The following is a 27,824-nucleotide window of genomic DNA, read 5'->3' on the forward strand; positions in this document are numbered from 1 at the left end:
TATATATATATATATATATATATATATATATATATATATATATATATATATATATATAATAATAATAAATTCCACAGCCAATATATATATATATCGCTGTCAATATAGTGGACCATTAAAAATCTTTAAGTAAAATGAAAATTCTTTTATCTGCATAAAGATTCTTATAGTGAATCAATTCAGTTTTAAGCACCCCAGAAAATAAGTGAAATGAAAGAGACTACTTCAGGTCTACATCGGTTGACGTTTGATACACGATAATAAATAATAAATCGGAGTTGTTTGTATTTTTTTTGTAAGAAGGTCGATTTTTCACGTATGGAAAAAAACTTTATTTTTCCTGAGATCCTTGAAACCAAATTGATCCCGTATAGTGTACTGATATAGATATGCTAAAAAATCTGGAGATGAAATGAAGGCGATATTACACATTTTTAAACAATGTCAGTGTAGACAGATGAATAATTAGGATTCTTTCTTAGCTGAATCAACTCATTTAACAGAAGAATGGAAAGTAAGAAAAGGTTTTTATTTTCTTATAGTTATTTATTTAATACTTATGTTTCCTTTGTTTTCTTCATCAATTGAGGGAAGCAAAATTTGTTTATTTAATAGATGAGATGACAAGACATATTTTTGAATTCTTGGAGATGAGGATTAATAATTTATATTATTTGGATTATTCAGACTACTTGTCTCATCTTGAGTGTTATTCATACAACGTTTCGGTAGTGTACCCTCTGATTTTGTTCATGCATATCTTGTCAAACCCGAGAATCTCTATGTTGACTTTGGAAATTTACACAGAATTTTCGAATGGAATCCTTTATTTAATTCGCGGGGGTAGCATGGTCTCGTTCTGTCAGCCTTGACTAGATAAAAGACCCAAGTAATTTGCAGTTGTATTTTAAGTGTCCCCACACTGAGTATTAAACCTTCAACCTCCAGAAGAGTGTAACTTACAACTGAATTTTAGCAAATACTTTATCGACTACACCACGAATACTCAAGATGAGAACAGTAGTTGCAAACAATACGACCAAAATATATTTATCATAATTCTATTTCTTGTTGGCTAACCTTTTATTTTGCTTCTACTGTAACAATTTACAAATTAGGCAGATCGATCAATTGGGTTAAATTGAACTAAGTTTTGTAAAATTAAATGAACTCTGAAATCTAGGAATGGCTGACCTCTAGCTCTCCCCATCCCTAAAAAACATACAGTAATTTTCAGAAATAATTTTATTTATTTACATCATAAAAAAAATCATTACCAGGTTTCCATAAAGTTTTCAGTCCCACATTCTCCATGTCAAAAATAACAGTTTGTCCAACAACATCCCTTTTTACCTAAAATAAAAAGAAAAAAATCTATGTAAAAAAAAAAAAAATGAACAAAGGAAATAACTTATCAGGAAATACTTTTAAATGGAGTTGATTATACAACAGTATGGTAAAAAATATAGATTCATCATTTAAATTTTAATTGAAATAATTTATTTGAATAAATAATCGAGATTATTTCAACATTATAGAGAAACAAATTCTGGAATCAACCAATTTAGTGTAAATGTATGACGCCCGAGTTTTGCCATTTTTGCTGAAGAAATTCAGTTCCCCTGTGTATTTTGTATTTTAAACATAAGAAAATGTAAAAAATGATTTATTTTATTGGAATATGTTTATTTATAGAAAATAATTAAGTGTGAAAATAATCATTTTTTAAATCAATATTAAACTAAATTAAATAAACGCCATGGAATTACGATTCTAAACTTTTAAGATTAGGATTGACTTTTCAAGTTATTTAGATTCTTTGGACTACTGTTTTCATCTTGAGTTTTATTTGTACAATATTCGTCGACATATCCCTCGCCCTGCATGGAGCTCTAAAGTTCACTATGGAAAGTGAGAAGGACAATTCGCTTCCCTTCTTGGATGTTCTTGTCGAACGTTCAGGGGGGGGGGCTTTCTCACTACAATTTATAGGAAGCCGACATTTACTGGCCTATATGTGAACTGGTTGTCTTTTGTACCAAAATCACGTAAGGTCGGCTTAATTAATACTTTGGGACATAGAGCCCTCATGATTTGTTCACCTAACAAATTGGACGCCGAACTCGATAAGATCAGGGAAATATTCATCAATAATGGTTATCCTGTTGACCTTATTGATGACTGTATTTTCAAAAAAGTCGCGGATTTTAAATCTCTTAAAAAGTTTGGACCTTTGAAATGCCCGGTTTATTTAAAATTACCGTGAATTGGGGGAAAGAGTAACAGGCTTTCCAAACAGATTCACAGAAGTATTTACGACTGCTTTTATTCTGTGTCCTTGCGTTTGGTATATACTACAAGACCTGCATTTCCTTCTTTTCACAAGGATAGTTTGCTTTACATCCAAAATAGCAATATTGTATATCAATTCAAATGCCAGTGCGATGCTGGTTATGTTGGGCGAACATCCTTGCACCTTTTGACTCGCATAAACCAGCATGTTCCATCGAAGATCAGACAAGGGAGGATGGGGTCTGGTGGTCTCCCTCCTTCTGCAGCCTTGGACTCTGCTATTGGCCAGCATTTGGTTGACAACCCGTGCTGTGCCGATAGATATAAAATAGAATGGTTCAAGGTGCTATATAGAGCGGACTCCAGAAACCATTTTTGATTCTGTCTCTATTGCGGTGCGGAAACCTTCTTTTGCCGGCAGAAAGAAACATCTAATGCATTGTTTCTCTTTGGATACCTTTGAATTTTTTCCCTCGTTGTGCCAAAATTTTAATCGTTTTTTAAACGCTAATAAACTTTATTTTAGTGTCCCCGTAATTTTTGGCACATTCAATAGTTTCCTAGCAGAACTCTTTACTTTCGACATAGTATTATTATTTTACGCTATCGATTTTCTCCTGATGAGATGATAGCTGAAAGAGCTCTCGAGAGACTTCTGCCCATTATATTTAAAACTGTATTTAAATTCTGTACCTCTAAACATATATATATATATATATATATATATATATATATATATATATATATATATATATATATATATATATTTATATATATATATATATATATAAGCGAGATAAGACACTGATAGAAATTCAGATGAAAAATCCTGATAGATATTACTTGAAGTAATACTTTTAAGGAGATCCTAGCCAAAAAGAAAAAGCTCAATATTTAAGAATAGAGCAATATATAAGTTTCGTGGTTCAATTTTAAATTCTGAAAAAAAAACAACATATAGAGACATATATTCGATTTAAGAATTTATTGCTTGACAAAGGAATATATAGAAGGGGTTATTTTAATTTCCTTAATCCATGGATTTTCTGTCTGTCTATCTGTCTGTCTGTGTACATTTCCCTACCAAATGACTGTAAATTTTCAGTATACAGACTCGAGATTAAACATAAGGGGTATTGAAATATTTGGCTGTCAAGGGGTCAAAGTTCGACGATTTGACCTTTGAAAACTCTACCAAACTCCTCCGTCAATTTTGGGTCTGAAAAAGCAGGGTTAAGTACCCAAAATGCAGGCTTCTGTTGGAGCAACCCTTCAAAATGCTACTAGCAATAAAAATCTAATAGGTTACCTGTACATGAGTACAAACTTATATATATATACATATGCATATAAAGTTATTAACTTATTAATTAATATATATATATATACATATATATATATATATATATATATATATATATATATATATATATATATATATATATATATATATATAAAGTTATTAGGAATCCCGAGAAGGTGGGGGTGAAAGAGATCCCTATCAGGACATATTCTTCAACAACGAATGGAAACGCCCAACCACACATGAAAGAATGTATTTGTGGGAAGTTATGCTTAAGAATCCACCAAGGTCGGATGAAATGTTTGGAGGGAGAAAAGCAGAAGTAATGTGCAGGTGCAAGACCTAGTAAAACGAGAGAGGAGCAGGGGCAGGAGTCACACCACAATGCCCAGGCATTCCAAGCTGAAATTTCCCCTCCTTTTAGGCATAGAGTCAAGAAAAAGAATCAAATGGCCTCCTACCAACAACAACGAGGCCTGGCAGAATTTCGACTACGATATTTGCGAGTTTCGCCGTATTCATCTTCACCTCATCAACACCTGAAGATGATTAGCAGTCGAATCGAAAGCGCTCGTGATAACTATGGAACTTTCATTAATATTTTCGATTTTGATACAAAAAGACAATACGGAAAATCAAAAAAAATTAAAAGAAACAATTGGTTGCCTGGTCTAGTTGGGGACCCATTGCAGTGCTACAGGAAGAAGCTTCACATGCATTTCCATCATAACTTAGTCCACAATACACTGTAGTCTACATTGCACTGTATTGATTTTATAAAATTATTCTTATATATAATGGCTTGCATTAAAGTTCAAAATGCAAAAGTCAAGTATCATGTTTCAGTTGTGATCTAAACAAGAACATTCATTTCGAACGCGCCCCTGTCATATCAAAGAACCTATTGCTTATTTTATATGCGTAGCATATGTGCTTGTGAAGTGATAATGACTTGAATTTAAGTTTAAAATGAAAAAGTCAAATATCATAGTGCAGTTGTGCTTTAAACAGAAACATTCATTTCAGACATACCCCTCTCATATCCTATTGTTGATTTTAGATGTCGGACCTTTTGGCTTGTCTGGTAGTAAAACTTCTCAAATCCACCTATGATGTTAGGCTGTGTAAGGTGTTAACTTTGGTCAAACTCGCCTGTTCCTCCTTTTATCGGATTATTTCGATTATCGATTATTAATACTTATTGAAGACGTTCTGATAGAGAATCTATCTAAGAACACTAGCAGGCACATATAGTATCTTCGCGTGAAATTTCATAAAAATCAGTTCTCCCTCACACACACACACACACACACACACACACACACACACACACACACACACACACACACACACACACACACACAGAGTTCCTTTTATATTAGAGTAGAGATAGGTAAAGGAGGTATTTCGATGCAGATATATATATAGGATATTTTCCTTTTTATCCAAGTTTTACTTTCTCTCTATCTCACTCAATGTATCAATGTATGATACGTATAACATAATATTAAAAAAAAACATTCTTTTCTATTCTTCTTCTAACACTATTCTCATTATATTATTACTGTATATGGTTTTTTAAAAAAGCATAAGAATATATATATATATATATATATATATATATATATATATATATATATATATATATGTGTGTGTGTGTGTGTGTAAACAAATTGAGAGGGTGCATTTGGACGATGTCAAAGCATCGTTAATTCATTAGCCACACAGCATTAGCCATATAGCGTAATGGTGAGAAGCCTTGACTATCATTTGGACGGTCGGGTTTCGATCCTGGCTTGAGGCAGTTGCCTGTCTAGCTGCACTGATGAGCTGTGAAACAGCGAAACAGTACGGTATGTAGATATATATATATATATATATATATATATATATATAGAGAGAGAGAGAGAGAGAGAGAGAGCAATTGCTTGATTCCATCTAATTCTGGGTTCCAGCTTTATCATAAAATCGTGTATGTGAACGGGTATTTCCTCTTAATATCTAATATATGTAGAAAAAACCGGTTCACCCTTTGTAGAGACGTGATGTCCTTCCGAAATCGTGTCGGGGGAAGTCGGCTCATTTCAGTTAATGTTCGTAGATGTGATATCTATCGCCTGCATACCAGCAGTAACTATCTTAGTTGTATAAGACGCATTACTTGTCACATAGTAGAATGTAGAACTGGATAAAATATAAATTAAAATCGAGGTATAATCAATAGATTGCGCTGTGGCCCATATGGTTAGGTCGTCAGTATTGCACACTAGGTTCGCGCCTATGTCGGAGCACGTCACTGATGAGATGCAGTACATCGAACCCCACTTTGGGTCTGGTGTTGTCCGTTGTCGATGCAACTGCAAATGGACAACACCAGACCCAAAGTGGGTTTCGATGTACTGCATCTCATCAGTGACGTGCTCTGACATAGGCGCGAACCTAGTGTGCAATACTGACGACCTAACCATATGGGCCACAGCGCAATCTATTGACTATGCCTAGATTTTAATATATATATATATATATATATATATATATATATATATATATATATATATATATATATATACTAGTAATAAAAACTGATATTTACAACTAGAAATAAAATTGGTTCAAGCTTCCCAAAATTCGTACTAGAGCTGTCTGCAAGGAACCGTGGATCAGTGATTAGAGTACTTGGAAAAGTCAATTGTAAAAGTGATATTCTCCTAAAGGTTGAAGGCTTGATTCTCAGTATGAACGACCGAAAAACACAATTGCGAATTACTTAGAACCTCTTTCCAGTCATGGCTGACAAAACGAGAGCATGCTACTCCCATAAAATAAATAAAGGTTTCCGTTACAAATTCTAAATTCGACAAAAACATTCCCGAATTCAACAAGATACACTTGAAGAAGGTTGGAGATTATATCGATGGAAACGGTGTGAAAATAACATTCAAGATGAGAACAGTAGTCGAAAGAATCCAAATAATACGAATCAGAACAGTTTCTTAATAAAAGTTTTTCAAGGTCAAATTTATGATGTAAAATATATTTTCCTTACTTTTTTGGTCATCTTGTTGATGTCTTCCAATGTGTATTCAAACTGGACAATTTTGCTCTTGACAAAATCTAACTTTTTACAGGAGAGCATCAAGCCTTTCATGTCAAGATCACCCCAGGGCACAACACGTATAATTGAACCTTCTTTATCATGACCAACATCTCCACCGGGCATATATTTTGTTATAACCTAAATCATTAGAAGAATAAAATTTTAAAAAATTGAATAACACTTTTTATAAAATAAAATAAGAAGTAAAAGTCAAAAGCAAAAATAAAAACAAAAAAATATATAAAAATTACATAAAAATTACATAAAAATTACAAGTAAAACTCAAAAAATTTGATAAAAAATGAAAGCAGTAATAAATCCATTCATAAACGGTACTTTTACGTATCAAATTAGTTATTTAAAAACTTTTACGTATCAAATTAGTTATTTAAAAACTTTCACGTATCAAATTAGTTATTTAAAAACTTTTACGTATCAAATTAGTTATTTAAACACTTTTACATATCAAATTAGTTATTTAAAAACTTTTACGTATCAAATTAGTTATTTAAAAACTTATACGTTGGCGCGCCACATATACTTTTAGATCGATATATGTTTTGAAACATGACGTAAATCATAAATCTATGACATCACGGAAAAGCTATGATTTTGTTATGGTAATATTTTAAGCTCTATTTATAAGAAAATCTAAATTGTTCGGTTCGTAGAACATAAGAGTGAATATCTCGATGTGCTGGTTTCAATTTCCGTTTATAACATCGACTTTATTTGTTGGAAATTTATTATCTAATATTAAACCACTATTTTCCATTTCTAAAAAAAAAAACCAGAAAAAAAACAGGTGTTTCGATATAGAAATGTATTTCTTGCATTATTTAAAACAAATGCCGACTGACAGACAGATACACACAGAGAAAGTGGCTTATTATTATGAGTGGATTATTTTTTTTTAGACCACCTTCCTATGTGAATTTTTGGATTAGAAGAAAGTCAAACATATCCATTGATCAGCAACCCCATCTTCAGTTATTGATCTCATACTCTTTGGAAACAAGGAGTTCTTTGAAATACTCACTTCCGGTTCTTTGTAGCTTGAGACTAATTCAGCAACTTTCATATTCTTCCTGAATTCCATACTCTGTAATAAATAAAAAGAAAGCAATTCATATATTTCAATAAATAATGAGACTAAATTATAGCGTGTCCTTTATTCATCTCTAAGCCAATAGCATGTTCCTACTTTGGTTAGTGTGCTTCTATTCTAAGATCATGTTAAAATTTTTATTCAAAAAAGCCTTAACTGATACATTAACAAAAGAAAAAAGGTCCTGACACAAATAAAGTAACTCTTATTAATTCAGAATTAATTTTAAAGAGCAACATTATTTGGGAGACTTTTAAGGAGTTATCTTAAGGTAGTTGTGTACAGTAAGTTCTGTGGTGTTCAAATTCATGTTCCAGTTGAAAAGAAAAGGTAGAACAACAAATCCATCGCTAAATTCCCAGGAAATATGGTTGGATCTTTCTGCCGCTCCGGACACAATCCTTTATCTGTACAAGAGCCAGATACGTCGTAAGATGGAGTACTGTTGTCATCTCTTGGGATGGGCAGCTCGCAGCACTCTCTTTTCCTTTGACAGTGTACAGAATTGACAATCTTACCAACTTAACGGATTATGGGTTTATTAACTTAACCCTTGTCATTTGTTTTTTTTTTTTTTTTTTTAATTCCGATTGCAATATTTAAATTTGATTATTTTAATTATCATTGCGATATTAAGTAAGTTTTTTTTAGATGCAATTAATTTGACCTCAGGCATTTGTAATGCTGTCCAGGAACCAACACTTTTACACGTGTTGTGACCCCAGTCGCAAAGTGTACAAAGACTAGAAAAGAACTTCAACCCGGTTTTTCTTTGTAGCAAAGACATTTATTTCTTCATTGTTACGGCTGTGACGTCACCATGTGATCGTCTTCTCTAACGTGATCTAGAAGGTCATTCATCCTCTCGCGTGATCTCGAACGTAATTTCATTCCGTGCTCCACGCCTCTCCTGTGCTCGTCCTCTGTCTTCTTTTTTATAGTCTTTTTTCTTTATCGGTGGCGTCATTTTGCATGCATTTGCATATAGCTGTCAGCGCTATGGTGCACATTGCAGTTTTAATATTAATTTTACGTTTCAAGAATAATAATAAGAATCCTTAAAGTTTATTTGGCATACATTTCTAACGTAGTGAACGTTTTTTTACGGTGTCATTACATTTTAACGGACCCAACATGCTGTAGATCTGTTGCAAGGAAGCAGAAGAAAAGAAAAAAACACTCTTTCTTTTTTTTTAACAGAAGCTTTTATATTTGATATTTCCAACAATGTATTTTTTCTAAATATTTAAACAATTATCCCTTTCCGGTTGCATGTGACTTTTCGTCTCTGCTCTGACGCCACCCATCCATCTCGAACCCGTCTTGAATCTCACTTCTCCAAACACTTGTGTCTTGAACCCGCCCTTTCTTCTCTTTCGTGTCTCAAACACGTCTTGAATCCTCTATATCTCAAACATGTCTTGAATAGGGGCTTCTCTGAACACCGGCCACACCTTGAATACCACTCCTCTGAACACTCTTCTTCGAACATGTGTGTCCTTTTTATCTTTGCTGTGACGTCACATCGCACACTGGCTTGGTCATTTGCATATGGCTGCTGCTGTCAACCCAGCATCAACAGCCCTGTTACACATTTACAATAAAAAGAAAATTTATTTTACAAAGGAGTCACCACAGAAGGTCACTGGAGGATAAGAGTTAATGAATTGTTAATGGTGTGATTTGGGTAGAATTTTATTATTTAAGGGAACGGTTCAACAAGAACTTGTTTACATTGGAATTGAAGCTACCATATTGTAGTTGGCTAGGAAGTAAGCCAGTGCAAGACTCCCGACTTGGGTCAGCAGATAGCCTCTGACCCTGTTGAAACTGCAATGGCTGATGATCATCTTCTCCGGAAGCGCTTAACAAAATTCTCAGCGTCGCAGGCTTCGTGTCGATGTCCGGTGAAAATCAATTAGCTTCTCATGCAATTCAAAAAGAAAACAGACTCGGGGGGGGGGGTCCTATTCTATTAAAAAGTTAATTCACGAAAGTTACAGGTGTTTGCATATGTACAATTGTTCAGTCGATTACACCAGAAAACAATCAAGATCTTATTCTTCGTTCTCCACGATGGCGGCTGTGATGGAGCGAGGGGGTGAGTGGCGTTTCTTGGGAGCATGTGTTTCTCTCGAAATTCGGCTTATATCTTCTATTTCAGCCTGAACATTCGGTTATATACCAAGGGGAAGGGTAGGTTGGGGTAATCTCCTGACCAACCAGAATTCAACACGTCACTCGGAAAATCCCCGAATCTTTTGCATGTGTGCACCTCGGCAGGCCTTCCATAGCTTGTGAGTCTGGGATCAAAACTCAGTTTTATTCACACGCTCGAAAAGGTCAACACTTTCACCTTTCGCACCCAGAAAGCCATACAGCCTGAACAAGCGTTCGTCAGGCCAAAAGAATGTATGACTTCATTTTATATTAATCTGACATTTCCTGTCATTTTCCCCAACCAATAAAATATATCTTTGTTTTACAAAAACACAATAAATCCATCCCTTTTGATAGGTTACTTGCCGCTGTACAGGAATCAACGGTTAACAGACAATCTCAGCATAAATACCCGGCCTTACTCAGTGTTTTAGGAGATCTTAATCTCCCCAATGGGGAGCAATATCGCTTCCCTAGGCGGTCACGCCATACCAACAGAACAGAGTGCTATAAGCGGGCAGTTCTAGGAAAGACGCTTTGTTCATAGAATCTGCGTTTACATTTAGGCACAGATAGAACGTGGGGAAAATTGTTTGTAGGTAGTCAAGTGTTTTTTTTTTTTGCAAAAGTTTGGCAAGAAGGAACCATAGATGATAGAGCTTAGATGATAGAGTTTAGATGAGCACTTGCCATAGAAATAATGGTGAAGCAGAGACCTCCTCGCAACGTCTCTTCTGTTGGAAATAAGGTTGCAGAGAAGAGAAAAGGGCATCACCTACTTAGGCTTCGGAGACGGTTTTGAACTCTATCAAGGCAAGATAGAGCGCGCTAAGCAGCTCCTACTCTAAATAAATAAATAAATAATCATCTACACTTACGAAAAACATTGTCTCATCATCAGCCACTGCTTTTAAGCATGCCCTTTTGAAGCTCTTTTTTCATATTATTCCAAAACTTGATATGCATGTCTAGTAAGTTATAAAATATATGTGGCGATTAAGCTACACTGAATATTCCGCGTTTCATCCACTCTATGATTCTTCAGGCTTGGATGAAACACGGAATATTCAGTGTAGCTTAATCGCCATATATATTTTATAACTTACTAACTTGAAGTAAATACTTAAAGTTTACGCATAAATTTATACTTTCGTATATTAATTTATGTGAGTAAATGAAGTAGTTATATGTATGTCTATATAGTTTTCCATGGTGCTGAATTCAAACATACATATCTTAAGGCGTGAAACTGCGCCGTTTGTCCATTTTCACTGGGATTCGGCGTTCCCAGGAGCTCAAAAGGGGTCACAAATGCCCCAAAATTGCAAAAAAAATGATACTTTTTACTCCATACCTTTTGCCCCACCCATTAGATTTTTCTGAAACTTGGTAAAAATGTGAAGGCAATTTTGTCCCTTCACATTTCTCACATTCATCATTTCTTCACTATTTTTTGTGGCGTCATTTCACATGCAGCACCAGAGGTGGACCACACATGCGCGGCTTGTTTAGTTTGTTATTTTGTTATTAATTACAATTTTCACGACTTAGTTTGAAAAAAAAGATGAATTATCTTTGAAACATTCCAAATGGGCAGAAATAATTTTAAACAAATTTGATTGCAGAAATACGTGAAGATGATTCAAACAGCGTAGACGAGGAAAACAAACACATTTTTCGCAGAACTAATACTATCGAAATAGAAATTATTTTAAAAGGATTCTATTAGATGTGTAGACAAGATTCCAGCCCCCCTCCCCCCCGAAATAAAACATATTTCCACTTAGAAGAAAAGAATCTCTCCAGCTAGGGATTTTTATCCTTGGCCCTCAAAATCAACAGAGATTAAACCATTCCTGTAATGACCTGGTCCCTGTTGATTGCGGTGTAATTTTGTTCCTGTGCAGTTCTAAAAGCTCCACGTTTCTAAGATTTGCTTCTTTAAGAAGGTGTTAGTTTATTGCTAATCGCCAGAGACGTCCTTGCGCCTCAGACGATTAGCAATAAACTAATACTAACGGAGAATACTAACGAGGCTGCCCAGGCACTTTTTGTAGGTCAGAGTGCCCCTCCTCAATCACACTTCCCGACCCTGATGTTACAGTTCTTGCAGTGGAAGAGAACTAAATATATCCTTAAAATTGATCGCCCCAAAACAGATAACAAACGCATGGCTTGATATATTATAGGTGCTGCAAGAAACATTTCCCTTCAGTATAAATATCCATTGGATACGGCATGAATAGCTCAATTGAGTGAGTCTTGGTCTAAAGAACTAAAGGTCCCTGGTTCAATCCCATATCTCAGGATCCATATATAGTTTTATTACTATTAATCAAGCATTTATTGAAATAAAAAGGCAACATCATAAAATAATTTAACTTTAGCAAATCATGTTTTGAAACAATTATTTAATTACAAAATCCATCAATATGTATTTCGGTTTATTTGGAAGCAAGTCAGCCATTTTATTAAATGTACATAGGTATTTCTTCAATGATTTACGTATTTTTTTGTTTACTGTAAATCAATTACTTCTTTAAATTAAAAATGTAATACCGTAAAATAAAATAAAACTTACAAAATTAAATCCACCAGAATGCATTTCGATACATATGTAAACATGTCACCGATTTTAATCTTTCCTTAATAGTTGATAAAAATAATAAATTACTTTGCATATTTGAAAGGAATTTGGAAGCATTTTAATTGAACCTGTAGGCAATATACCTATGTGAGTATTTGGCAGCGTAGTGTGTGTTGGTTTATCTTGTACTTGTTGAGTGTGAATGGGTAGTAATTCTTTTTTGTTCGTCTGACTCTTGCTAGCGTGTAGGACTATGAGTGCAAGATGGAGAAGGCTTGTACATGAGTCATTGAGTCCTTTTTCTACTTCCGGCTGTCAAACAAACGTTCTGGAGTTCTGTACAAAGTACGACGGTTTAAGAATTCTAGAGAAAACTGATCTTGTTGACCAGCTATTATCTGATTTTCTAGGTTTGCACGGGTTTATTACTTTCACATGGACTTATTACTTTTGGGTGTTTGAAATGATTTTCATTGACTGAAAATAATTCGAGTTCACATGTTTCTGTGAAAACTTCCTTTCTTTAGAGAGTGAGGAGGAAAGCGAGTTCCAATGAAGCAGAGAAAAAGAGAGTGTAGCGATCAAAGTCATTTGCTTTTAGAAACTTTCAAAAATCCAAGTAAAAAACTAAATTAAGGATTCCTGGGTAACGTCGGGTAGAGACAGCTAGGTATCATTAAAATTTGAAATTAGATTATTAGATTATTGATCAAAATAAGAGATCCCGAACAATTATCTGCCTTAAAAATAGAAAGGTTGACAAAAAATAAAAAATAAAAATAAAATAAAAAAAACAAAACAAAAAAAACAAAACAAAGGAGACTCACATTTCGAAACATCTCTACTGCTTTCGGGACATCAAAGTCTCTGGCTACAAAAGAAAACGATGCATGTACGATGATTAAACAGACCTGCACATTTACCATATGGCAACAAATGAGAAAATAATGTAAAAAAATATGACGGAATACACACACACACACACGCACGCACGCACAAAGCTCAGAATAAAGAAAGCAATAACGAGCAATGTTAGTACGAGTAGAAAAATATATATTGAAAACAAAGTAAAGTGAGCACACACACACACACACAAAAAAGATAATATTGGAAAATTAAAGTGAAAACTAAAATCGTTCTGGGAAATAATTACAAAGAATTTGGTCCAGAAAAAAATATGTCGCTTGCCAAAATGATCTGAACAAAGAAGTTAAAAAAAAAAATGAAAAGAATATAAAAAAAAGCATGGCATTAAATCTTCTTTTTAATTCATGAGAACATAAATCTTTCTAAAAATAAAAAAATAAAAAAACTTTGTTTATATAGGAATTGTCTAAAAGCTAAACCAGCTTCATTTTAATAAGAAAAACCAATGTGCGTTTAAATGTTTACATAAATAATCTAAAAGAATACCCGTGCCAGAACAAAACAGTTTTTCAGCACTTTTATGTCCCTTCTACAAAGATTAAAATTAAGATATAATGATAATACTAAACCTTGTGTCTAGCATCCTTATTTCAATTTTGATTAAAATCCATTTTATGATTTTTATTCTAGAAATTGTTTAAATGAATTTTGCTAAATTGGTGTCCAATGACTGGGGATCAAATTTAATGCAAATCTAAAATATCTTAATTTTCAAACCGGAAGGTTGTGCCCAAATTATGCCATCTAAAGCCACTTTAAATACTAAAAAAAAAAACGAAAACAAAAAAAAAAAAAACTTGAAACTTGAGGAATGTTAGCGATGTTATCTATTGTTAAAATTTAAAAATAAAAAAATAGACGTCATCTGAATTTTCATAATGAGTTTCACCCCTTTTTTTATTCCCTTTGCATGAAACTTAAACTAAATATAGCAAACATTACGTTCCCATACGCTTAGCGTCAATGTTTCTAAATTCTTAATGATCAGTTAATTAGTTTAGGATCGAATTTTTTATATACAAATACGTTAACATATACACATACCTAATTTTGTAAAGAGACTGTCACGTCACACAAAATTTAGTGACTTGACTGTTTTAGACTTTGGACAGCACAGTTTCAAGCGGTGAAAAGAAAGGAAGAAAACAAATAGCAAGTCAAACGACCCCCCCCACCTCATTATCTGATGTGGAAAGAAATCCATCGTCTTAAAAAAAAAATCAACGGTAGGTATATTTGTTTTCTTTAGGTCATAAGAAATGAAAGTAATTTCTATATGAAAAATTAAATTATTGACGTAATTCTCTGAACACTAGCGGAGCAAAATTTTGTTTGTTGCTTTTGACAAAGGGTCTGCACTAGTGCTGTTTACAATTCTGGATATTTATCACTTTAATATATGTCAAAAGTTGATTTAAAAAAAAAACAAATAAAAATAAGTTGATACTAATATTAATCTATTAACCATTTTTTAAAATTACTTTATTATCAAAATGTTTTTGTAAATACAATATCGTTTGATACCAAAATTACATTCCAAGTTTTATTTAATTTTATAGGATAGAGCACTCATTCATATTACATATAAATGTGAGTTGGTTATATATCGACTATTTACAAGAAAGAAGAAATTGATTGAAATAGATGAATCTGATTGTTTTCTTCCATTCTAGATTTTCACGATATAAACTGAGATACCAGAGTTTGATAGGATAATCTTTAAAAGTAATCACTAATCATTTTAAATGAAATGAATTATAGGAATAATTGTTTTGTTTCTATAAACACCTACATAAGCACAAAATTACTTTAGCATTGCAATGTTTAATTAATGTTGCATCAGCCAAATTAAAGACATTAACATCGATGAGGTCCTGCTCGTACTGCATCCTGTTTTTTTTTCTTTTTTTGCTACCCCCACCCCCACATTTTTTTTTTTTTTTTACTGTCGGGTGTTTATTATCCTTCCTCCCCTAAATTCGTGCATCGTCATGTCAACTTGTCGGCCAGTGTCTTACTTACGGTAAAATGAACTCTCACGACGAAGAAACATGAAAAATTTTGTGTAGCATAATTGCCATGTATATTTTCACAACTTACTACCTAACTCTACCCACGTATTGAGCACTGTTGAAATAAATACTGAAAATAGATACATAAAATTTTTATATATATATATATATATATATATATATATATATATATATATATATATATATATATATATATAGAGAGAGAGAGAGAGAGAGAGAGAGAGAGAGAGTAGGGAGAGAGAATAAGTTAAGACGATAAGGCGTAAAGTGGCATAGGAACTTTATTATATTATGAAGTCAATAAGGGTTATAGAAAGAGGGATAAGGGAGAAACCTTTTTAGGCCAAGGCATTTCGAAGCTAAATGCTTCTCGTCAGAAGTGGAGAAAAGGCAAGCATTATACAAAAGTAAAGGTAAAAAGACAAATTTAATCATTGGATAAATCTCTCTATATAGGTGTTATTACAGGGGGTTGATATATTCTTAGGAAAAAGATATTAAACATATCGAGATAAGCAAGAAAAGCCCAACTCTAAAGAAGCCGAAAAATACACACATGTATATACTGAAAATAGATACATAAAATAGACACACACACAAATATATATATATATATATATATATATATATATATATATATATATATATATATATATATATATATATATTGACAAAAAGCGATGACAGTTACTCCTCCGTGAGATCAAATACGTCGACATCGTATTTGAAATTCATTTCTGATTTTAATAATTTTAATTGATTAAATGAATTTGAAGCTATCATTGAAACTTTATCGTCTACTGAGTGCTGATTTGCTATTCTCGTCGGTTTCTTCCGTAATCCGCCGGAAGTTGTTGAAGATTGGATCGTACACTGGATAAACCCCACGATTTGGCATAGAGATTGCAGCAGATTTTTAATCCAAAAATGATTGAGTGGATAATCTTTAGATAAAATCACTAATCATTTTAAATGAAATAAATTATCTGAATAATTGTTTTGTTTGTTTCTAGAAACACCTAGATAAGTACAAAATTACTTTTGTATTGCAATGTTTAATTAATGTTGCATCAGCCAAATTATCATTTGTTTTTTTTTGTCTTTTTAATTAAAGAAATCCTATTTAAAAACTAAACTTAATAAAGTCAGTTATAAATATTATTTTATGCACAGGAAATGTTATATACTGGGTGGGTTCTCTCATGGTTTTTTAACAAGGAAAATATTTGTGGATTATAGTAATATTATCCTCTTATCCTTATATATTGTTAAGCAACATTGAACCTGGTCAATACTAAAATGGGTGACCATTTAGGAATTCTAGGTGCTGTATGTACTCTCCGCTTATCTTAGCATTGTTTCCAGTCAGTTTTGGGCCTCTCCTTTCCACTAGAACCAAGCAGTGCCGATTTAGGAGAGGTGTGGTTGGAGAGTGTGCAACCCTTGCCCCACAATTACATGCTCAACTATCCTTACAGTAGTGTTCATTGTCTTTTGAGACTGAACAGAGACATCGCGTCCTTATACATTCAATATTATTGTTATTATAAAACAATAAAATACTTGCATGTGGAATGATTCAGTTTTTTACTCACGAAGTGATTTATGTGTGTGCTTTGATTAGAACAAAGTTTGCGTAGGAGGTGAACATCCACTTTCACCCAAACCTTTTTCAAGCGATTGATAAAGAATCTCAGTTGAGATATCAACGTGATTAAACGCGATATTGCTTCTCTTGCATCTAGCCATGATTTGGCTAATCGAGATAAAACTCACCAATTCAATCTCATTTCCATAGTACATATGTATCGACGGACTAAACCTATTTTGTATTCTGGTTTTCATAAATCTTTCTTTGTGTCAATGAAGCTGTTTGAATTGTGGTAAAATAATACACTACAGGATGGGATGATAAATCTGTAGCCCTAAAGCAAAAAACACTACGGCTTTATTTTAAAACTTTATTAAAAAAACATTCCAGCTAACTTGATTATGTAGAAGAGCTGATATCTATTCAATGTAGCCGCCTTCAACCTCAATCAATACCTCGATACGGGTCTGGAACTCGAAACATGCCTTTTCAACACGTGATGGCAGGTAATATTCTCAATGTATTGTTACATGAAAAGGGCTGTCCCCTTTTCATGTAAGTAAAAAAAAAAGAGAATAGGTTAAATGAAAATAATATCAGATAAAACAGGAATCGAACCCTGTAGATAAGTTTTAAAGAACAATAGGTTTTAAATGGAATGTCCAGTAAATTGTTGGTTCTGTTAAACTATTTAATAAATACAAATTTGGCTGGAAACTATTAAAATTCTTAGAAAGAATGTGCATAATAAAATACGGGTTACAGAATTAGATAAGTAGGTTAAATTCCTTTGTAAAACAACAAGGGAAATGGGAAATTTCCTGGTCATCAGAAATGGTGTCAAAAACGTGCAAATCGCACATGTTGGTGAAACGTGAATTATAGTCACGTTGACCAGACATACATGTGATTTCTCAATATAGGAAAGAGTTCGAAGTTAGTTAGGGAGAGTCAGACGAGAGTCAGACGGGAGTCGGATCAGAGTCGGGGAGAAGAGAGAGAGAGAGAGAGAGAGAGAGAGAGAGAGAGAGAGAGAGAGAGAGAGAGAGAGAGAGAGAGAGAGAGAGCTGACATGGAACCTTGGAAGCGAGGTTAGACTTGCATTCATGGATGCAAAGCCATTGACCGTTCATATGGAATAATAAAAAGAACATCTTCATCTTTTGTATCTGCGTTTTCGTCTTGTTATTCAACAGAAACGGTATTGTCCATTTATGTTATAAGAACTTTGTGAAGATCATAATCACCAAAACAAAGGTAAAGTGAAATTGTATTAATATGAACTTTGTGTTTATAAAAATGTACAACTGTCTCTCTCTCTCTTTATATATACTTGTTAATGTCTCTATCTCTTACAACATGAACACTCCTAAGACTCTAATCTCTCCTAAGACTGTCTATCACTCTAAGACTTTCTAATACAAACAAGAACACTAAATAAGAACAACGAAACATATACGAATATTTAGTAATTTCTTCTAATAATAACAACCACCACGTAACAGTATGACCCAACGAAGTAGTCGAGCAGGTTCTGGTTGAAAGAAGAGGAAGACAAGAAAGAGAAGGGTACAAAGTTGTAGCACTCCTTCTGAAGTCAAGCTTGGGACACGCTGGACTTGTGGGCCAGCGCCAAGTCCTGCTTTCACACTTAGTGTCTGCCAGCGGCCACCTGATTGCACCAGGGTATCACCACACTCCAGCACATCCAGGTACACTTTCGTGTTGACTTTGAAGCCAACTTCGAAGATGTGAGGAGACATGATGTGGCCCTCACTTGAAACCACACCAAAGATCATAACCATGGCTAGAAACTTCGTTGAGGTGTGCCCTCAAGCGTTGAACCGCCAGGATTAGCATTTTAGGGTGTGGCAGTGGTCCTGTTGTCTTAACTTAGATCGGTAGAAAGCATGAGTTGTACATCAGTGCATCTCCAATCTCGCTCGCACTTTCAAACATAATAGAAGGCTCCTATCGTTCACGGAATTTGTACACAACTGACCAACTAGTAAATGGTTTGCAGAAAAAAAAAAAAAACGGAAATGGAATCGTGTCGTCTTTTCTAGGGCGACAATTTTATCGTTCCATTCTGTATTTTGTACTTTCATCATCACATTCCATAAGCTCACGACTCAAAATTCAGCACCGTCTCTAAAAAATAGTCGACAGCATATCATTTGCATATGAGTAACGAGAAATCTCGTTACTTCACGAGACTAATATATATATATATATATATATATATATATATATATATATATATAAATTTTTATGTATCTATTTTCAGTATTAAAAGCTGCAGCCATTGTTTTCTTTTCTTTTTTTTTTTGTCCGTAATCAGTTTTTAAATCCAGTAGATGGATATTGATGCAGCGACTCTTACTGCAATATGGCGATTCTTATATCCTTCTCCCTTACGAAATATTTTTTGAAGAAAAGTATTACAAAAAATAAACAAACTACATACTTATATTTAATCACGATCCGTTCTTGATCAGCTGAGACATTTTCTATGCAAAGTAAACAATACAGGCCTTTCTTGTTTGCTTAGTAATAGATTAGATTTTGTTACTGTTATGTTGTCATTTCGTCAGCATTTTCCGGCTATTTATGTAAACAGTGGGGAGATGCCAAATGAAAAAGACCTAGCATCGAAATTAAAACGAGGGGACGCTATTAAATATTAGAAAAAGTAACAAAATAAAATTTACAACAACAAAAATATTAGGCGTATTTAAAATTTTATGAAATAATATTTAATTTTTAACAAAGAAAATATGATGAAATAATTATGTTTTTTTTTTTTACAAGAAAGTTTATTTAACGAGAAATTTAAGTTTTGTTTAATTATTGCTATTATTTATTTATTTATTTTATGTTTCGATATTTTTTTATACTGGTACATTTTAACAAGACCAACTAGGTTAGTGTTAGTTTAGGGTTATTATAAAAAAAAATAAAGTTTTTTAAAAATTTTTTATCATTTTTAGGATTAAGGTTAGTGTTGGGGAGATAGCAGTTAGGGTTATGCTTTCTGAGAAAGATTTGTTCAATTTTAAAATTTTGCAGATTTTAGCGCCAACCAATGATTTGTCGTCTGCTGTCTCTAAATCTGATTGGCTAATTATTATTAAAGTGAACTCGGATGGTTGGAAAAACGATTAATTCGGTAATGGTATCGGAACATCAATGTTAAATATGTATGTACTATATTTGTCGTATGTCTATCTCTCTGAGTGACAATGAACTTGAAAATAAAACCCTATACAAATATAAAAGACAGCAGTAATTTTTCTTGATGAATCTAATGATCCAATTACTTTCATGTTAGTTTTTTTGCAATAATTTACAATAATATTGTGTGGTCTTTATTATTCATAAATTCCAAAGACAATGTTTTATTTTATTTTATTTATAACTTGAAAATTAAAAAAATGATAAAACTTTCAAAGCAAGACTACAAATGTTAATATGTGGTTAAGGGTCGGGAGCAGACGCACACAAGCTTCCCCATTCATTCAGTTCCGCCAGTTAAGTATAAAAATAGAACCAACCTATAAGCCATCTTTTGCAGTAGGTGTCATCATTCAGTTGTTCTTTGGTTGCAAAACCTTTGATTTCGTATTTGAACTAAAAATAAGCAGAAAAAAATAGTGACAATCTGACTATTCTTCAGATATTATAATAGGTATTAACAATGGAAACAATTTAATTTATTATAATGAAGCGTTCTTGACTTTTACGTTTCTGAATTTTTGAGATGAGGATTGGTTATTTGAATTATTTGGATTCTTTGGACTACTGTTCTTATCTTAACATTTTCAGTGGCGCAGTTAGAGTACTTGGAAAAAATCCATTGTAAAAATGATATTCTCCTGAAAGTTGAAGGTTCAATTCTCAATGTGGGCGACTGAAAGATACAATTGCGAATCACCTAGGACCTACATCCAATTATGACTGACACAGAGAATGCTCCCCTCATAAAGTAAATAAATGGTTCCGTCCAGATTCCCGAGTTTTACAGAAACATTAAACATTATAGAGATACACATGATACACATGAAAAAGGTCGGCGGTTACATCGTCCAAAACGTTGTGAAAATGGCACTCAAGATGAGAACACTAGTCCAAAGAATCCAAATAATAGGAATTTGTGACTTTTGTCTGGCAGAATATTTGAAAAAAAATTATATAGTTGAAAATTTTGAAACGACAGGAAAAAGCAACTTTGAAATTCGGTTCTAGGTAAAATAAGTTACAACAATTTGTCTACAACAATATTTCTACAACAGCAATTTATTCCCAACAATTTATTAAAACAATTTATCTGCAATTGCAATTCACAACAATTTATTACAACAATATTTCTACAAATGCAATTCATTCACAAACAATTTGTCTACAAGTATAATTTAACTACATTAATGTATCTACTTCTTCCATATAATAAGTCATACGGATTCTTGATTTTTATCATCAATGTGTTCGTTCTTAAAAATCAATATTTCATTCTAATTACCTATTTTATTTTATTGAACGCCAACTCATGTTTTTAAGAACAATAAAATATGATTCGAGTTAATTCTCTTTCAAAAAATAATTTATATTGTCTGATTTATTGTTTGTAGCCGCTATTTTTAAGGGCGGTAATGCTGTATTCACTTATTACAAAATTACTTCCCTTTTTTTTAGAAAATAAAAATAAAAATAAATGTAAGTTAACTCTGTAGTTGGTCATTACGGACTTACTTTGAATTTGATAAATTAGGAACAATAAAGCAGCATAGATTCAAAGCAAAAGAAATACAAGTACATTACTATATGTACAATTAGTTATTTATAAAGAAGTGTTGATAAAAACACTAAAACAAACAAATGAAATATGCCAAAATGTTGTCCCAAAGCTTTGTAAATAAAACTTGATAAAGTTTAAAAAAAGTATTTACTGCATACACTTGTGCCAAACAGGCACGAGGGGGAAAACAAATGAACACGTATCCAAGGCAATGGTGGAAACCCTCGAGGAAGACCTTCAATCTATAGTGGAGAGGGATAAAAAAATGGATGGTAACGTTCAATGCTGCCAAGACTAAGCTTTAATAATTACATGAAACCTTCTCAACCACCAATAGTTATGGCTAAAGACACATTATTTGAAAGCACTTCGTTCAAACTTAACGTTTACAGGAAACATGAGTTACATCGATAGCATTGCCAAGGCTGCTGCAAAGAAGGTGGTCTCTCTACCGTGCTAGAAAGTTACTTACGCCTGAAATATCCAGTACCTCTACAAGGCCACAATTCGCCCATGTATGGAGTATTGTTGTCACATTTGGGACGGTGCATCTGCTACTAGTCTCTCCCTTTTAGACAGACTTCAAAAGAGAGTCGCCAATCTGACAGAACAAGAGCAGTTTTATCTAACTGTCATCTAAGTTTCAACCTCTGTCCCATTGACGAAATGTTGCATCCCTCTGCCTGTTTTATAAGCCCTTGTACCCCCTCGACGTAAATACTCCCGACAAACCCGACAAGCAGCAAAGTCCTTTCCCTATACAGTAGAGATCCCTAAAGCCTTCAACTTCAATAGTTTCTTCCCCAGAACTGCTAGACTTTGGAAGTCCCTTCCGGGTTCCTGCTTCCCCAATTGTACTGACATGCAAAAGTTCAAGTATAATGTGAACAGACATCTTGTTGCCCAACTTCCTACATAGTATCACTTCAACTTATGTTCCTGATAGTTGTCCCCTACACCAAAGTGGCACTGTGCCTTGTTTGGGGCGAATATATATATATATATATATATATATATATATATATATATATATATATATATATATATATATATATATATATATATATATATATGCTGCTTGTCTCTCACTCCTGGACAGGATTCAAAAGAAAGTCGCCAACCTGATAGGTTTTGAACTGTCATCTAGGCTTCAGCCTCTGTCCCATCGACGAGATGTTGCATCCCTCTGCCCGTTCTTCAAATACTTTAATGGTGAATGCTCTGACGAACTGCAAACACTTGTACCTCCTTGACGTAACTACCCCGGATAAACCCGACAAGCAACTAAGTCCCACCCTTTGACAGTAGAGATCTCTAGATGCAAGAAAGTCTTTTACTCCAATAGTTTCTTCCTCAGAACTGCAAGTCTTTGGAACTCGCTTTCCTAACTGTACTGATATGCAGAAGTTCAAGTGTAATGTGAACAAACATCTTTCTACTCATCTCCCTTCATAGTGCCTCCGCAAATTATGCCCCAAATAGTAGCCCTCTACTTCAAAGTGGCACTGTGCCTTGTTTGGGGCGTAAATTGAATATATATATATATATATATATATATATATATATATATATATATATATATATATATATATAAGTAAATAAAATACATATAAGAAGAAATTAAAGTTCATTAGAAGGCAGAACAAGGCAAGATGAACTCAAACTGAAGCAACTTAAGATATAATGGTGGAACCAGCTATGCAGTTTCACTTTCATCAATCGAATTCATGTATGTATGTATAACTATTCATGTATGCATAACTATTCATATATGCATATACGTATGTTTTTATACAATATTTTACACGTAGGATGTTCTTACTTGCGTCAAGCTGTCAGGTGGTGTGCATGTGAACACATATCAAAGCATAAATAAAGCAGCGTAGGCACATCACCTGACTGCCTGACGCAGGTAAGAACATCCTAAATGTAAAATATTGTATAATAGAAACACATGCATATATATATATATATATATAGAATTTAAAGGAGATTAGAACAATAGTCTAAAGAGCTAAGTGTATTTTAATGTAACAGTGAAATTACTAGTTTAATTAAAATACAGGAAAGAGAAGGTGCTCGTTGTAATTTAGATATATAATAAGCTCGATAGTAAAATGTCCTAGAGCTAATTCAATATTAAGTAATGTGATTGATAATTTAAAATTTAAAAATCAAAGACACCATAAATAAACCTAGTTTAGTTTAATGCTAGGTTTATTTATGGTGTCTTTTAAATTCAATAAAAACCCTTCAAAATTTGCTGACGAGGAGACCTTGCTTATTAAAAAACTATATGTAATTATTGTACGTAACTTGATGTATACCACAATAAAAAGCATTGTTTTCCGAAACGATCGTACAGATAATTGATTTTGTTGTTGTTCCTTCTTATGAAACGGATTTTTAATTTGATTATAATTTGATTTTTAAATTTTAAATTATCAATAACATTACTTATATATATATATATATATATATATATATATATATATATATATATAATGTGTGTGTGTGTGTGTGTGTGTGTGTGTGGTTATACATATACACATAAATTGGGTCAAAAAAAGTTGCGTCAGTTTGAGTCTATCCGTCACACCTGCTGTAAACTATACTAATCAAACACACACTTAAAGTCTAGCATAGGCGCTTTATGGAAGCGGCATTGACTGAATATTCAAGCAAGAATATAAAACTTAACTGGAGTTTTAACTTTTTCAGTTTTTGAACAAAAAACGTAATATTGGAAAATGTTCAATCACTCAATAATGGATACAATCTTTTTTCTAGGTGTTCCTATTTCTTCCAAGCACACGCATTTTAGCCTCTCAGTCCGTTTACCAACGACATGCCACCTTTTTCCTATCTATCATATAGACTCACTTTCTTTCTTTTATAATAAATCTCATCTTTGACCCTAACCTATGTACCCTTTCCTTGTTATTCTTCATTTCTGTACTTCGTACTATAACATATTCGTTACTATATTTCCTTCTCTTCTTCCTCCCCATCTCTTGCACATCTCCTGTTCTTCTTTTTTATCCCCTGTATGCTTTTGTTTAACTTGTATAAATACTTTTTTTTGTTTAGTATCATATTTTTCTTGATGAAGCTTCAATAAATTAATGAGACGAAATATCAATCAGCCATGTTTTCGTATTTATAATTTTTATGCCTTTTCTATGTCTTTGTGTATTATATGCCGGGCAATCAGTGAAATTCAACCCATTCACTGTAGTGGTCATATGTCGAAAGGCTTCTTATTCTAATAGCTTCTTTCCTCTAACTGCTAACCCTTAGAATTTCCTCTCTGCTTCGTATCCCTGATCGTATCACCATGCAGAAATTTTATAATATCAGGATAACTTTAGTGGCATGCCGCACATGGACATGGGCCATGCATATATCCTCGGTAGGCTTTTCTGATGTTACAACCCCACAGAGAAAAACTCGACAAATAGTTTACTTATATGAGATACCTGGCATCAAACAACAAAAAAGAAAATGACGTTACAAACAAAATTTAACTGTAATGTGTACAAAAATCTCTCGGCACAACTCCCCACTTAGAATTCTCCTATAAATATCGCCCTAATTAACAGGATCTCTTTACGTCTAAGTTACAATATGCCCCATTTTAGAGTGAAAAAATAGCAAAACTTTACATTGTCTGTCTGCGGCCAGGTTTATTTGAAATCTATTCAGTAGTTTATGTGTCTTTAGAAGATGAATATATCGACGCATCATCCTATTTTCATATAAGTTCGCGTTTGTAATTTTTAAATAGAAATGTAGGCTTTTAATATCAATGTCAGAGCGAGAAAAAATTAATTTTATAAGTATATAGATACCATGGTCTTTTATTTGATAAACGTTTTAATCTTAATTTTTAAAGATTAAATTTAATTTTCCTTTATTACTATTGGCTCACAAAAAGCTTTCGCACAGGTCATAAAGGATATCTCCTTGAGAACAGCCTGTGGTGTTTTCTAGAAGCTGAGTGACAACAAATCTCCACAGTTTTCCAGTGCTCTCCACCTCTTCTAATATTATCGCAACAGTCGCTTACCATCGATTTCTCGCTAGTAGCGGCCATTGGTCTCTACTGGAATTTGAGTGGCAATAAGCCTCCCCAAGGTCCCAGTTCTCTTCACACTTGTCCATCTAATATAAGAAGCCATAAAAACTTAATAATTAATTAATGAACGCTCGTTTTTCAAAGTAATATCAAGATTAGTAAACCTTTATGAAATCGCTCATGTTAAGAAGTTTTGTTAATTTTTAAATAGAAAAAGTAGACAATGTTAGTGCAAGACAATAAACTCAACTTTATAGGTATATAGATTGGATACGTTTACATTTACGTTTAATTGAAATTTTGTTATTTCGATTTCAATAATTTCATTTTATACTTTCAGAAACATATTTATTATATAAATTCAAATAAAAAACGTATTTTAAAATAAAATAACAACTTTTATTTTGATAATTTCATAAACATATACGTCAAGCGTGCAAATAAAAACTGTGTTATTTTTATAAATATGATTTTGTTAATTTTTATTATATTCTTTCATACATATGTTTTTTATATTTTAGTTCAATAAATCACTTTATAATAAAAATATTGAAGAACAATAAAAGTGAAGCAACTGATTTGTCATGTCACCGTTTCCGGTAGCGTTCCGCATATGATTAAGAAGTACTTTAACTGACTGTTACCGAATTATTAATAGTAAAAATATTTTTAAATAAATATAAATTAAATTAAATAAAAGCCATAGAATGTGTTTTTTTTATATAAATTCTCAAATGAATGTTTTAACCAGCACATTTATTTTATAAAAGTTTTGGAATGTTTCCTTATATTAAAATATTCAAGTTTATATATATATATATATATATATATATATATATATATATATATATATATATATATATATATATATATATATATATATATATATATTAGCAAGGAGACCCAACGTTGGTGGGATTAAATGGTGCTCAACGAATGTTCACTCGCCCATATTTTTTATTGTTACCGAAATTGGTGAAATCGTCCATTTTTCAATTAAATCGATTGATTGCCTGCTCTAGTTGGAGGCCCATCACGGTGCACTGGGAGGAAACTTCACATGCCTCCCGGCAGTGACTTAGTTTAAAATGTATTACTGTCTACATTGCACTGTAGAGAACCTACTATTGATTTTATAAAATTATTTTATATTTAACGCATGTAATTAAAGTTTAAAATGCAAAAGTCAAATGGTTCAATTGTGCTCTAAGCAGAAACATTAACTTCGAACGCGCCCCTGTCATATCCAAAAACCTACTGTTAATTTTATATGCTGTGCCTTAGTGTGGTAATAAAACTTCTTAAATGCACCTATGATGTTAGGCTGTATAAGATGGTCAAAATCATCTGTCCCTTCTTTCATCGGAATTTTTCAATTATCGATTATCAATACTTAATCAAGACATTCCTATACAAAATCTATCGAAGAACACTTTCAGATAAATAAAGTGCATTTGTGTGAAGTTTCATAAAAATCGGCCCAGCTGTTGTGGAGTCTATAGGAAACGAACTCACGCACAAACAAACACACAAACACCCAGATACACACGCACACAAAGTTCGTTTTATATAATAGTAAATAGATATATGTACTCTTAGTAACCCTTATCCTCGAGTGGCTTTTGGACATTGATAAGTGATGACTCTCTTGTAAAAAAAGCCCCATTAACTAAATATTACATTTAAATTGTTTTTAATTCATTTGCATTTTTCCAGTTAAATTCTTGTGTGTAGCATCTTTTTTTTTAACTAATGAATCACCACTTATCACAGTTAAAAAAAAAAAGAAGAAGAAAAGGTTTAATAAGACGGATAGATTTACAGTCGATTGAAAATTGTCACATATTACCTAC

General features: G+C 32.9%; 1 protein-coding gene across 8 annotated transcripts in view; it reads right to left on the reverse strand.

Annotated features, from left to right (window-relative positions):
• The window catches only part of LOC145273340 (retinal-binding protein-like), a 381,653-nt gene that overhangs the window by 38,481 nt on the left and 315,348 nt on the right, over window positions 1–27,824 (reverse strand). For 7 of the 8 annotated variants that reach the window (XM_080127073.1, XM_080127071.1, XM_080127171.1 and 4 more), the window contains 5 exons: window positions 20,653–20,728; window positions 13,375–13,418; window positions 7,732–7,794; window positions 6,642–6,830; window positions 1,278–1,353 (listed from right to left, as the gene is read on the reverse strand). In XM_080127073.1, coding sequence (XP_079983199.1) covers window positions 1,278–1,353; window positions 6,642–6,830; window positions 7,732–7,794; window positions 13,375–13,418; window positions 20,653–20,728 — 448 coding nt within the window. The remainder of the gene's footprint in view (window positions 1–1,277; window positions 1,354–6,641; window positions 6,831–7,731; window positions 7,795–13,374; window positions 13,419–20,652; window positions 20,729–27,824) is intronic. The other variant, XM_080127231.1, reaches the window with a different exon arrangement.

The sequence above is a fragment of the Euprymna scolopes genome, chromosome 1, assembly GCF_053919585.1.
Source record: "Euprymna scolopes isolate OS-2025 chromosome 1, ASM5391958v1, whole genome shotgun sequence".
NCBI lineage: Eukaryota > Metazoa > Mollusca > Cephalopoda > Sepiida > Sepiolidae > Euprymna > Euprymna scolopes.